The sequence below is a fragment of the Papio anubis genome, chromosome 17, assembly GCF_008728515.1.
Source record: "Papio anubis isolate 15944 chromosome 17, Panubis1.0, whole genome shotgun sequence".
NCBI lineage: Eukaryota > Metazoa > Chordata > Mammalia > Primates > Cercopithecidae > Papio > Papio anubis.
The window spans coordinates 1,567,818-1,580,175 of record NC_044992.1 but is presented as its reverse complement, the minus strand read 5'-3'; the positions used below and the strand labels follow the sequence as shown (position 1 = coordinate 1,580,175).

Sequence of the window (12,358 nt, the reverse complement as noted above, 5' to 3'; positions counted from 1 at the left end):
AAACAAAAACTTGCATAAGTTATTTCAGAAAACAGAAAAGACAAGACTTTCTTTCCAAGTCATTTTATGATGTTAGGTTTACTACGACAGGGAAAAAAAAAAAAAACAAAGACCACCCCATACAGTGGTTCATGCCTATAATCCTAGCACTTTGGGAGGCCGAGGTGGGAGGACGCTTTTGAGCCCAAGACTTCAAGACCAGCCTAGGCAACATAGCGAGAATCTGTCTAATTAAAAAAAAAAAAAAAATCTTCAGCAAAATAATAGCAAATCAAATCCAGCACTATATAAAATGGATAATATGTCATGACCAAGTGTGATTTAGTCAAGGAAGGCAAGGTTTATTCAACAACTGAAAAATCAATGTAATTTGTCACATTCACAGAATAGAGAAAAATCATTATCAACTGAACAGATACAGAAAAGGCAACACTTATTCATTATAAAGTCTTAGCAAACTAGGCATAGAAGTAATGCTTAAACTGATAGCTGACATCTACAAAAAAAATCTATGGTTACCATCACACTTAACAGTAAAAGACAATCACAGGCTACTAAGATCGGGAATAAGGCAAGGATATACCTCTTAACATCTTTATTCAACGTGGTATTAGAGGTTCTAACTCATGCAATAAGGCAAGGGAAAAATGGGCATAAAGATTAAAAAGGAACTGGCCGGGCGCGGTGGCTCATGCTTGTAATCCCAGCACTTTGGGAGGCCAAGGCGGGCAGATCACTTGAGGTCAGGAGTTCGAGACCAGCGTGGCCAACATGGTGAAACCCTGATTCTTCCAAAAATTAAAAAATTAGCTGGGCGTGATGGCGCATGCCTGTAATCCCAGCTGCTGGGGAGGCTGAGACAGGAGAATCGCTTGAACCCAGGAGGCGGAGGTTGGAGGGAGCTGAGATCGCGCCACTGCACTGCAGCCTGGGCGACAGAGTGAGGCTCCCTCTCAAAATAAAAAATAAAAATATTAAAAAGGAACAAATAAAACTTCCTTTATTTGTAGACAACGTGATCCTTTACACAGAAAATCCTACGGTATCTATAAAAACTAGTAAGTTGATTTAGCAAGTTTGCAGGACACAAGGTGGGTTGTGGAAAAATCACGTGTATTTCAATATACTAGCAATAAACAACTGAAGAATGAAATTTTCAAAAATGCCACTTAGACACCATCAAAAAAAAATTTATTTTTTGAGACAGTCTTGCTCTGTTGTGCTAGAGTGCAGTGGCGCAATCTCAGCTCACGGCAACCTCTAACGCCCGGGTTCAAGCAGTTCTCCCGCTGCAGCCTCCTGAGTAGCTGGGGTTACAGGCGTGCACCACCACATGTGGCTAATTTTTGTATTTTTGTAGAGATGGGGTTTCACCATGTTGGTCAGGCTGGTCTCGAACTCCTGACCTCTGGTGATCTGACCGCCTCAGCCTCCCAAAGTGCTGGGATTACAGGTGTGAGCCACCACACGGGGTCTCAAAAGTAAATTATTTAGGGATATATTTAACAGTACATATGTAAGAACTGCACACTGAAAACTACCAACAAGGCTCATGCTTATAATCTCAGCACTTTCGGAGACAGAAGGAGGAGGATCACTTGAGCCCAGGAGTTTGAGACCAGTCTGGGCAACATAAGGAGCCCCATCTCTATAAAAAGTTAGCCAGGTGGGGCCGGGCGCGGTGGCTCACACTTATAATCCCAGCACTGTGGGAGGCCAAGGCGGGCGGATCACGAGGTCAGGAGATTGAGACCATCCTGGCTAACATGGTGAAACCCTGTCTCTACTAAAAATACAAAAAATTAGCCAGAAGTGGTGGTACACGCCTATAGTACCAACTACTCAGGAGGCTGAGGCAGGAGAATCGCTTGAACCTGGGAGGCGGAGGTTGCAGTGAGCCAAGATTGCGCTATGGCACTCCAGTCTGGGTGACAGAGAACCCATCTCAAAAGAAAAAATATATATATATTAGCCAGGTATGTGGTGCCTACCTGTAGTCCCAGCTACTCAGAAAGCTGAGGAAGAATCAGCCCAGGAGGTCTAGGCTGTAGTGAACTGTGATTGTACCACTGCACTCCAGCCTGGGTGACAAAGCAAGACCGTGTCTCAAAACAAACATCTGTTTTCATTTTCTTTTTCTTTTCTTATTGTGCTTTGTTTCTCTATACTTCAGCGGATGCAAAGGGATCAGCACTTTGGGAGGCTGAGACAGGAGGATTGCTTGAGGTCATGAGTTCGAGAACAGCCTGGCCAACATGGCGAAACCCCGTCTCTACAAAAAATACAAAAAGTAGCTGGGTGTGGTGGCGGACGCCTGCAGTCCCAGCTACTCGAGAGGCTGAGGCAGGAGGATTGCTTGCATCTGGGAAGCAGAGGCTACAGTAAGGTGAGATGGCACCACTGTACTCTAGCCTGAGTGACAGAGGAAAACCCTGTCTCAAAAAAAAAAAAAAAAAAAAAAATTAGCTGGGTGTAGTGGTCCCAGCTACTTGGAGGGTGTGGTGGGAGGATCACTTGAGCCAGGGAGATAAAGCTGCAGTAAACTATGATCATATATGTCACCGCACTCCAGGCTGGGTGACTGAGTGAGATCCTGCCTCAAAAAATAAAAATAAAAATAAAAATAAGAAATGAAGCTGGAGGCCAGGCACGGTGGCTCAGGCCTGTACTCCCAGCATTTTGGGAGGCCGAGGCAGGCGGATCACATGAGGTTGGGAGTTCGAGACTAGCCTGGCCAGCATAGTGAAACCCCATCTCTACTAAAAATACCAAAATTAGCTGGGTGTGGTGGTGGGTGCCTGTAATCCCAGCTATTCAGGAGGCTGAGGTAGGAGAACTGCTTGAACCCGAGAGGTGGAGGTTGCAGTGAGCTGAGATTGCGCCACTGCACTCCAGCCTGGGTGACAGAGTGAAACTCCGCCTCAAAAAAAAAAAAGAAAGAAATGAAGCTGGAGAATTTACAATGCCAAAATTCAAGATTTACTATAAATCTGCAATTTTTATGACAATGTGGTATTGACATAAGCACCAACATAGAAATCAATTGCAGAACAGACATTCCAGAAATAGAGATATACACATATACAGTCCATTGATTTTATCTAAAGTGACTAAGTCACTCAATGCAACAGGATAGTCTTTTCAATAAACAGGGCTGGAACAACTGAACATCTGTATTAAAAAAAAGATCTATATATTATAGATAAAATAGTAAACTTGAAATGCATCATGGACCACAAGGCAAGGCTAAAACTATAAAACTTCTGGAAGAAAACACAGTAGAAAAGATTTGTGACCTTGGGTGGGGTAGGCAAAGATTTCTTTTTTTTTTTTTTTTTTGAGACTGAGTTTCACTCTTGTTGCCCAGGCTGAAGTGCAATGGCGCGATCCTGGCTCACCGCAACCTCTGCCTCCTGGGTTCAAGCCATTCTCCTGACTCAGCCTCCCGAGTAGCTGGGATTACAGGCACCCATCACCACGCCCCACTAATTTTGTATTTTTAGTAGAGACAAGATTTCTCCATGTTGGCCAGGCTGGTCTCGAACTCCCGACCTCAGGTGATCCACCCGCCTCAGCCTCCCAAAGTGCGGGGATTACAGGCATGAGCCACCGCGCCCAGCCTAGCAAAGATTTCTTAGGACACACAAATACAAGTCTGCAAAAAACAAAACAAAAACAGACAAAAAAACACAACCTGATAACCTGGACTTCACCAAAATTTAAAAGCGTACTTCAAAAAAAGAAAATTTCAAAAAAGAAAAAGCAAGTCACAGATTGGGAGAAAATATATGTAATATTTATATTTAACAAAAGACCTATCAAGAATAAAGAATTCTTACAATGCTTTAACAAGCACAAAACCCAGTTTTTAGGTGAACAAAAGACGTGAACAGACACTTCCTTTGTGAAGATATACAAATGGCCAGTAAGCCCATGAAAAGATGCTCATTAGTCACCAGAGAAATACAAATTAAAACCACAGTGAGATACCTTTATACTTTCACTAGACTACTCAAGATCAAAGACTGATGACTGGCAAGGACATGGAACAACTAGAATTCTCATAATCACACTGGAAAAGTTTGGCAATTTCTTTTAAACATTCAGTTACCTATGACCCAGCAATGACGTGCCTAGATATTTATCCCAGAGAAATGAAAACATATTTCCACAAAAAGATTTGTACTTAAATGGTCATAGCATCTTCATTTAAGCCAAACGATGAAAATAACCCAAATATGCAATAATAAACAAATTTTGTTATAGTCACACAATGGAATACTACTGAGCAATACAAAAGTGCAAATTACTGAATTAACATGGATAAAGCTCAAAAACCATTTTCGTCCAGAGTGGTGGCTTATGCCTGTAATCCCAACACTTCGGGAGGCCAAGGTGGGAGGATCACTTGAGCCCAGGAGTTCAAGATCATCCTGGACAACACACCAAGACCCCATCTCTACAAAAAATATTTTTAGGCTGGGTGTGGTAGCTCACGCCTGTAATCCCAGCACTTTGGGAAGCCAACGTGGGTGGATCACGAGGTCAAGAGATCGAGACCATCCTGACCAATATGGTGAAACCCCGTCTCTACTAAAAATACAAAAATTCATCAGGCATAGCTACTCGGGAGGCTGAGGCAGGAGAATCGCTTGAACCCAGGAGGCAGAGGTTGCAGTGAGCTGAGGTCACGCCACTGTACTCCAGACTGGCAACAGAGCAAGACTGCGTCTCAAAAAAAAAAAAAAAATTTTTTTTTTAAAAATTAGCCAGGAGTGGTGACATGCACCTGTAGTCCCAGCTACTCAGGAGGCTGAGGTGCGAGGATCTCTTAAGTTCAGGAGGTCAAGGCTGGAGTGAGTCATGACTGTGTCACTGTACTCCAGCCTGGGTGACAGAGACCCTACCTCTGGAAAAAAAACAAAAAAATTGCTGAAAGAAGCCAGACACAAAAAGGTAGATATTATTTGATTCCATTTATATGAAGTCTTAGGAAAGTCAAAACTAACCTACAGAGAGAAACCAGAACACTGACTGCCTCGGGTGAGGACGGAGGTGGGGAAGGAGCGGGAGGAGGGGTGCACTGATGGGACTATTCTGTATCTCCACTGGGGCAATGCAGTTACAGGGGTGCGTACATTTGTCAAAGTTCATCAACCTGTACACTTAAAATAGGTGTGATTTGGCTGGGCGTGGTGGCTCATGCCTGTAAATCCTAGCACTTCGGGAGGCCAAGGCGGGCAGATCATGTGAGGTCAGAAGGTTGAGACCAGCCTGGCCAACATGGCAAAACCCTGTCTCTACTAAAAGTACAAAAATTAGCCGGGCGAGGTGGCGTGCACCTGTAACCCCAGCTATTAAGGAGGCTGAGGCATGAGAATTGCTTGAACCTGGGAGGCAGAGGTTGCAGTGAGCTGACACTGCGCCACTGCACTCCAGCCTGGGCAACAGGAGACTGTTTAAAAAAAAAAAAAAAAAAGGTACAATTTACTATATGTAAGTGAAATGTCAATGACAGTGATTTTTCTAAAAAGCAGTTATTTCTGTGGAATAGAAGTGGACAAGGTAGGGCAGAAGGTCAGTAATTACATTAAACACCTCTTTCTTTCTTCTTTATAAATGAAATAGAGACAGGATCTTGCTATGTTGCCCAGCCTGGTATCAAACTCCTTCTTGGCCTCAAGGGATCCTCCTGCCTTAGCCTCCCCAAGTGACATTAACACATGTGAGCCACCATGCCCGGCCATAAACACTTTTCTGTTCCGTTTGATTTTAAAACCACACGCATATATGAGAGGAATTGAAAAAGTACATGAAAAATGTGCATTATGGCCGGGCGCGGTGGCTCAAGCCTGTAATCCCAGCACTTTGGGAGGCCGAGATGGGCGGATCACGAGGTCAGGAGATCGAGACCATCCTGGCTAACACGGTGAAACCCCGTCTCTACTAAAAAATACAAAAAACTAGCCGGGCGAGGTGGCAGGCGCCTGTAGTCCCAGCTACTCGGGAGGCTGAGGCAGGAGAATGGTCTAAACCCGGGAGGCGGAGCTTGCAGTGAGCTGAGATCCGGCCACTGCACCCCAGCCTGGGCGACAGAGCGAGACTCCGTCTCAAAAAAAAAAAAAAAGAAAAATGTGCATTATGAAAAAACTATCCATGCATTTCAAAAATGTTTTGCACTGAAATAAACTCATACTAACTTGTTATAACGTGTCTGAACAAGATCTAGTGTGAGGCACTAAGAAGGATTAGACATCAATTTGAAAAGAGTCCCATAAGAGCAACATGAATTCTGCTAAAATGGAAGCAACAATGAACACCAAATTCAAGGTGAAGCTTGGGTGGAAGAAGGGTGAAATCACCAATGCTTTATGAAAGAAAAGTATATGGAGACAATGCTCCAAAGAAACCAGCTGTTTACAAATGGATAACTCATTTTAAGGGACAAGGCCAGGCACAGTGGCTCATGCCTATAATCCCAAAGACTTGGGAGGCAAGGTAGCAGAACTGTTTGGAGGCCAAGAGTTCGAGACTAGCTTAGGCAAGATGGTGAAACCCCATCTCTACACAAAATTTAAAAAAAAAATTAGCTGGGCACGGTGGCATGCACCTGTAGTCCCAGCTACTCGAGAGGTTGGGGTGGGAGGATCACTTGAGCCCAGGAGTTAGAGGTTGCAGTGAGCTATGATCGTACCACTACACTCTAGCCTGAGAGACAAAAAACGAGACTGTCATTTAAAAAAAAAAAAACTACGGCCCGGTGCAATGGTTCAAGTCTGTAATCCCAGGACTTGGGGAGGCCGAGGTGGGCAGATCACTTGAAGACAGGAGTTCAAGACCAGCCTGACCAACATGACAAAACCTCGTCTCTACTAAAAATACAAAAATTAGCTGGGCGTGGTAGCACACGTCTGTAATTGGGAGGCTGAGGCAAAAGAATCGCTTGAACCCAGGAGGTGGAGGTTGCCACGAGCCGAGATCGCGCCTCTGCACTCTAGCCTGGGCAACAGAGTGAGATCCTGTCTAAAAAAAAAAAAAAAGAAAATCCCTAGTAAGTATACAAAGCGACAAAATGTAATACTCAAGGGCACATATGTTCGGCCAGGCGAGGTGGCTCATGCCTGTAATCCCAGCACTTTGGGAGGCCGAGGCAGGAGGATCATGAGGTCAGGAGATCGAGACCACCCTGGCTAACACGGTGAAACTCCATCTCTACTAAAAATACAAAAAATTAGCCGGGCATGGTGGCGGGCACCTGTAGTCCCAGCTACTTGGGAGGCTGAGGCAGGAGAATGGCGTGAACCCGGGAGGTGGAGCTTGCAGTGAGCTGAGATCCTGCCATTGCACTCCAGCCTGGGCGACAGTGCGAGACTCCGTCTCAAAAAAAAAATGTTCAAATGCCCCATGGAAGAAGGTAGGAGTATGAAAAATACCAGAAATCTAAATTAAAAATAAAATGTGGGGGTGACTGGAGAGTAGGCTGAGAGTATGCTGTGGATGGGAATGGTGGCAGGAACGTATGCTGAGTGGAAGTGAACAGCCCAGGCAAAAAAAAAAAAAAAAAAAAAAAAAGATGGTGCCAGTATGGATGGAAAGAAGCCAGTGGGCTTGGTAGATCTACATGAGGTACAATACACTTCGCTTGGTGAGGAACTGGACGCCCAGGTGATGGACAATGTAGGAGGAATGATTTCTCAATCTCTGGTTAGCACTGAATTGAACAGATAATGGTACCATTCGTGGAGATAGGGATCAAGAGGCCCAGACTTAGAAAGATAACGAATTTGCTTTGGGATATGTATATTGAACTTAAAAGCCTCTGAAGCATGGAATAAGCAGATAGATTATAGAAGTTTGTCTTTTAGAGTAAAGGTGGCTCAGTACAAAGAAATTTGGCACGCCTGTAATCCCAGCATTTTGGGAGGCCGAGGCGGGAGACACAATGGAGGTCTGGAGTTCGAGATCAGCCCGGCCAACATGATGAAACCCTGTCTCTAATAAAAACACAAAAAAGTAGCCAAGTGTGGTGGCGCACACATGTAGTCCCAGTTACTCGGGAGACTGAGGCAGGAGAATCGCTTGAACCCGGGAGACGGAGGTTGCAGTGAGCCGAGATCGCGCCAGTGCACTCCAACCTGGGCGACACAGTGTGACACTCACACAGTGAGTGTTGCCCAGGCTGGAGGAAAAAAAAAAAAAAAAGAAATTGCCTTTGGGAGTCAAGAGGGCCTAGAGGGAGCCTTGAGTCAACAAAAATTTACAAAGAGGGGCCTGCAAATAAGACGGGGATAGACCCGCCAAGCTGAGCCACTAAAACCCAAGGAAGAGGGTGTGACCAGAAGAAGCAGGGCTCAAAAGCAAACGCTGCTGAGAACTCAGGTAAGCTGAAAACGGAAAAGGGCTGGATTTAGCAACTTGGAGGACACTGGTCCCTTGAGCCAGGGTTTTCTACAGCGATCAAGGGGATGCCTGGAGTGGGTTAAAGAGTTGATGAGAGGCAAGGAAAGGAAGTGGCTGAAACCAGACAAGAAGTTTGGCTGCGGGGCAGGAAAGGAGAAGAAACAGAAAGTGGCCGCAGGTGGAAGATCCAGAAAAAGGCAAGCGTTTATTTACTTTGTTCTTAAGTAGGAAAAACGTGCATGTTTCAAAGACGATTGGAAGAATGCTTTGAGGAGGAGGTGATGACACTAGACGGGCGCTCGGCGGGTCCCCACCGTCCCCCGCCTTCTCCTCCCCTCGCGTTCATCCCCCGTCGCTCCGGGCTCCCCTCCCCCTCTCCACTCCGCGAGGCTCGGGGCCGCAGCCATCCCGCACCGCCGGCCCGGCCCCCGGCACCTCCTCACCGCAATGGCCCCCTCGCTCAGTTGGCCGACCATGGCTCCGCCGCCCCGACTCCCGCGCAGACCCCGCTACAGCTGGAGCTTCCCCACCGGGGTCCCGCGCGCTGCGCAGTTATTGGCCCGAGGAGTTGCGTGCGCCGCTCCCGCCCCCGACGTGCGCGCGGCCCAGGGGCGGGCCCGGGCGCTGCGCAGCCGCCACATTGGCCGAGGCGCGGCGCACGTGACCCGCTCGCGGGCCCAAGGGAGGCCTGGCGCGGAACGCGGGGCGCGGGGCGGGGCGCGGGGCGGGGGGGCGCCGAGGGGCGCGCCAGGAGCTGCGCGGGCGCGGGGAGGGAGTCCGCGGCCCAGTTCCGGGCGCCTCGGAGCGGGCTCACGAGGCTTTCTCGCCTCGGTTTCCGGCGAGTGCACGGGTTGGTAGCCCAGAGGAGGTTAAAGCTGTTTCCTGAGACCTCAGCTGCTAAATGGAGTCGCAGCAGTGACCCGGTTCCTCCAGCAACGCGGGGCTGACTTCTCGACCGGAGCCAAACCCTGAGCTTGGCACCGTTGAGGGGGGGGTCTCCGAAGGGGAATCAGACCTGGTCCCTGTCCGTGGAGAAGAGGACAGTGTGTGGGGGCACTTTATGCCGTGAGTAGCCCCAGCGCCAGGTGGACGTGGTACAGGCCCCAAGAGTGTTGGAAATCAGGGAAGCCTTCCCAGAGGAGGTGCCGTTTGAACCGAGTCGAAGAACGAACCTGTGGGAATTTTCCAGGTGGACTCCATAAGCCAGGGTAGGGTTGGTCCGGAAAGCACGAATAGCCTCTGCCAAAACCTTGGAGAGATGAAATAGCCTGGCAAGCCGGGGATCGCAATGAGTAGTTCAGTATGCAAGGCTGCAGAGGAACAAGTGAGACCTGAGAATTAGAAAGTCAGCAAAGGGTCAAGTAAGGACGGTTTTGTCCTGGGCTTCCCGATATGCTTGGAGTAGCGTTGATGAATTTAAGGCAGAGCACTGACTTCTGTCTCAGTGTTGGAGGCTGGATTGAAAGTGGGGGGGGTGGGGTGCCAATGGCATGGACACTAATTATGACACTCTAGGAAGAATGCCAGACGAGATGGTGAGGACTTAAACCGAAGGAATGACCTGGGGGTTGAAAGAGAACGCTGAACTATATAAGAGAGAGAAATACCTGTTAATTGAATAGTTGCTGGGGTGGGTGAGAAAGAACAATCTGGGGAAGTGTCTCAGGTTTCAGACTTGAGAAACTAGGGGGATCAGGCCGGGCGCGGTGGCTCACACTTGTAATCCCAGCGCTTTGGGAGACCCAGGCTGGAGGATCACCTGAGGTCAGGAGTTCGAGACCAGCCTGGTCAACATGGTGAAACCCCATCTCTACTAAAACTACAAGAATTAGCCAAGAGTAGTGGCGCACTCCGTAATCCCAGCTACTCCGAGGCTGAGGCAGGAGAATTGCTTGAACCTGGGAGGCAGAGGGTGCAGTGAGCCGAGATCGTGCCACTGCGCTCCAGCCTGGGGGATAGAGCAAGACTGTCTCACGCACAAAAAAAAAGACTAAGAGGGCACGGATGATAGCTATCTAGTCTGCTTCCTCTTTGTATAACCATCACCTGCATGGTGCCTGTCACAAAGTAGTCTTTCAGTAAATATTTCTGAATGGAAGGATGTTGAGTGAATTGCTGTGAGAGAATATAGATCTTTCCTTAGCATATAAACTAGAGGAAAAGACCACAAGAATTGATTTTATTGCTTTAGGCTTCCTTGAATGAAATCTTGATTTTCTTTTTCTTTTTTTTTTTTTTTTGACACAGAGTCTCCCTCTGTTGCCTAGGTTGGAGTGCAATGGCGTGATCTCAGCTCACTGCAACCTTGGCCTCCCCAGTCAAGTGATTCTCTAGCTTCAGCCTCCAGAGTAGCTGAGACTACAGGCGTGCGCCACCACACCCGGCTAATTTTTTTGTATTTTTAGTAGAGACGGGGTTCACTGTGTTAGCCAGGATGGTCTCGATCTCCTGACCTCATGATCCACCCACCTCGGCCTCCCAAAGTACTGGGATTACAGGTGTGAGCCACTGCACGGAGCCAAACTCTTGATTTTCTAAAATTGTGCATTTGTAAGATTCCTATTTTCTTACTCATTTTATAGATCGAAAGCAGCATGGATCTGCCTGTGGATGAGTGGAAATCATACCTGCTTCAAAAGTGGGCTTCACTCCCAAAGTCCATTCAGCTCACAATTTCTACAGCAGAGACCTTGAGCGATATCTTTCTTCATTCCTCTTCACTTCTTCAGTAAGTACATGGAAGCGTTAACAAGGCAATTGTGATCTGAAAAACGTTCTGTTTTGTCATTTGCTCTGAAGTAATCTCTGTCTCTCTCTCTTTCTTAAATAGAGATCGAGTCTTGTTATGTTGCCCGGGCTGGTCTCAAACTTCTGGGCTCAAGCAATCTGGCCTCCCACGGTGCTGGGAGTACAGGTGTGAGCCATCATGCCTGGCCCAGTAATATCTCTTTTTTTTTTTTTTTTAATTTGTTATTATACTTTAACTTCTAGGGTACATGTGCACAATGTGCAGGTTTGTTACGTATGTATACGTGTGCCATGTTGGTGTGCTGCACCCATTAACTCATCATTTACATTAGGTGTATCTCGTAATGCCAACCCTCCCCCCTCCCCCCTGTAATATCTCTTTTTGATGGAAAATGCCTGAAGTGCTTTTCGTGGTTCCTTTCTATCCCAGCATGTCCTGTGAACTAATTCACTTCTGTCATCCCACAGGATTAGCCAGATCTTTCCTCAGGAAAGCTCTCCCTGAGCCTCAGCTGGGCCATCTTTACTCTGTACATTACAACGCTGTGTGATTTTCCTTTATATATGTGTGTGCTCTTTTGACTAATGCCTGCATTTGCCACTAGATTGTGAATTTCATGAGGGAAGGGACCATGTTTGTATTTGTTTGTGTTTCTTTTTTTTTTTTTCGAGACAGGGTCTCGCTCTATCGCCCAGGCTAGAGTGCAGTGGCGCAATCTCAGCTCACTGCCTCTGCCTCCCAGGTTCAAGCGATTCTCCTGTCTCAGCTTCCCAAGTATTTGGGATTACAGTCGCACACAACCACGCCTGGCTAATTTTTTTTTTTTTTTTTTTTTTTGAGACAGGGTCTCACTCTGTCACCCAGGCTGGAGTGCAGTGGCACGATCTCAGCTCACTGCAACCTCCGCCTCCTGGGTTCAAGCGATTCTTATGCCTCAGCGTCCTGAATAGCTGGGATTACAGGCATATACCGCCACGTCCGGCTAATATTTTTGTATTTTCAGTAGAGATGGGGTTTCACCATGTTGGCCAGGCTGGTCTTGAACTCCTGCCCTCAAATGATCCACCCACCTCAGCCTCCCAAAGTGCTGGGATTACAGGCATGAGCCACTGTGCCCGGCCTGTTTGTCTTTCTATAGACAAAAATAGTGCAGTGTCAAAAAACAAGTGCTCAGTAAACATTAATTGAATGATAGTTTGGTAAAGTATA

General features: G+C 47.1%; 2 protein-coding genes across 8 annotated transcripts in view; one reads left to right on the top strand and one right to left on the bottom strand.

The window, feature by feature from the left end:
* The window catches only part of RPA1 (replication protein A1), a 66,038-nt gene extending 57,044 nt beyond the window's left edge, over positions 1 to 8,994 (bottom strand). Inside the window, exon 1 of one of the 2 annotated variants that reach the window (XM_009189331.2) lies at positions 8,836 to 8,994. Coding sequence is in view for 1 of the 2 variants with exons in the window: in XM_003912069.3 (XP_003912118.1) it covers positions 8,844 to 8,876 (33 nt within the window). In the remaining variant the exon portion in view is untranslated. The remainder of the gene's footprint in view (positions 1 to 8,835) is intronic. The other variant, XM_003912069.3, reaches the window with a different exon arrangement.
* Positions 8,995 to 9,094: 100 nt separating this feature from the next.
* SMYD4 (SET and MYND domain containing 4) overlaps positions 9,095 to 12,358 on the top strand; it is a 43,292-nt gene continuing 40,028 nt past the window's right edge. Inside the window, exons 1-2 of one of the 6 annotated variants that reach the window (XM_031657260.1) lie at positions 9,095 to 9,250; positions 10,983 to 11,128. In XM_031657260.1, the coding sequence (XP_031513120.1) occupies positions 10,995 to 11,128 (134 nt within the window). In that variant the 5' untranslated portion in view covers positions 9,095 to 9,250; positions 10,983 to 10,994. The other 5 variants (XM_031657256.1, XM_031657257.1, XM_031657258.1 and 2 more) reach the window with 5 other exon arrangements.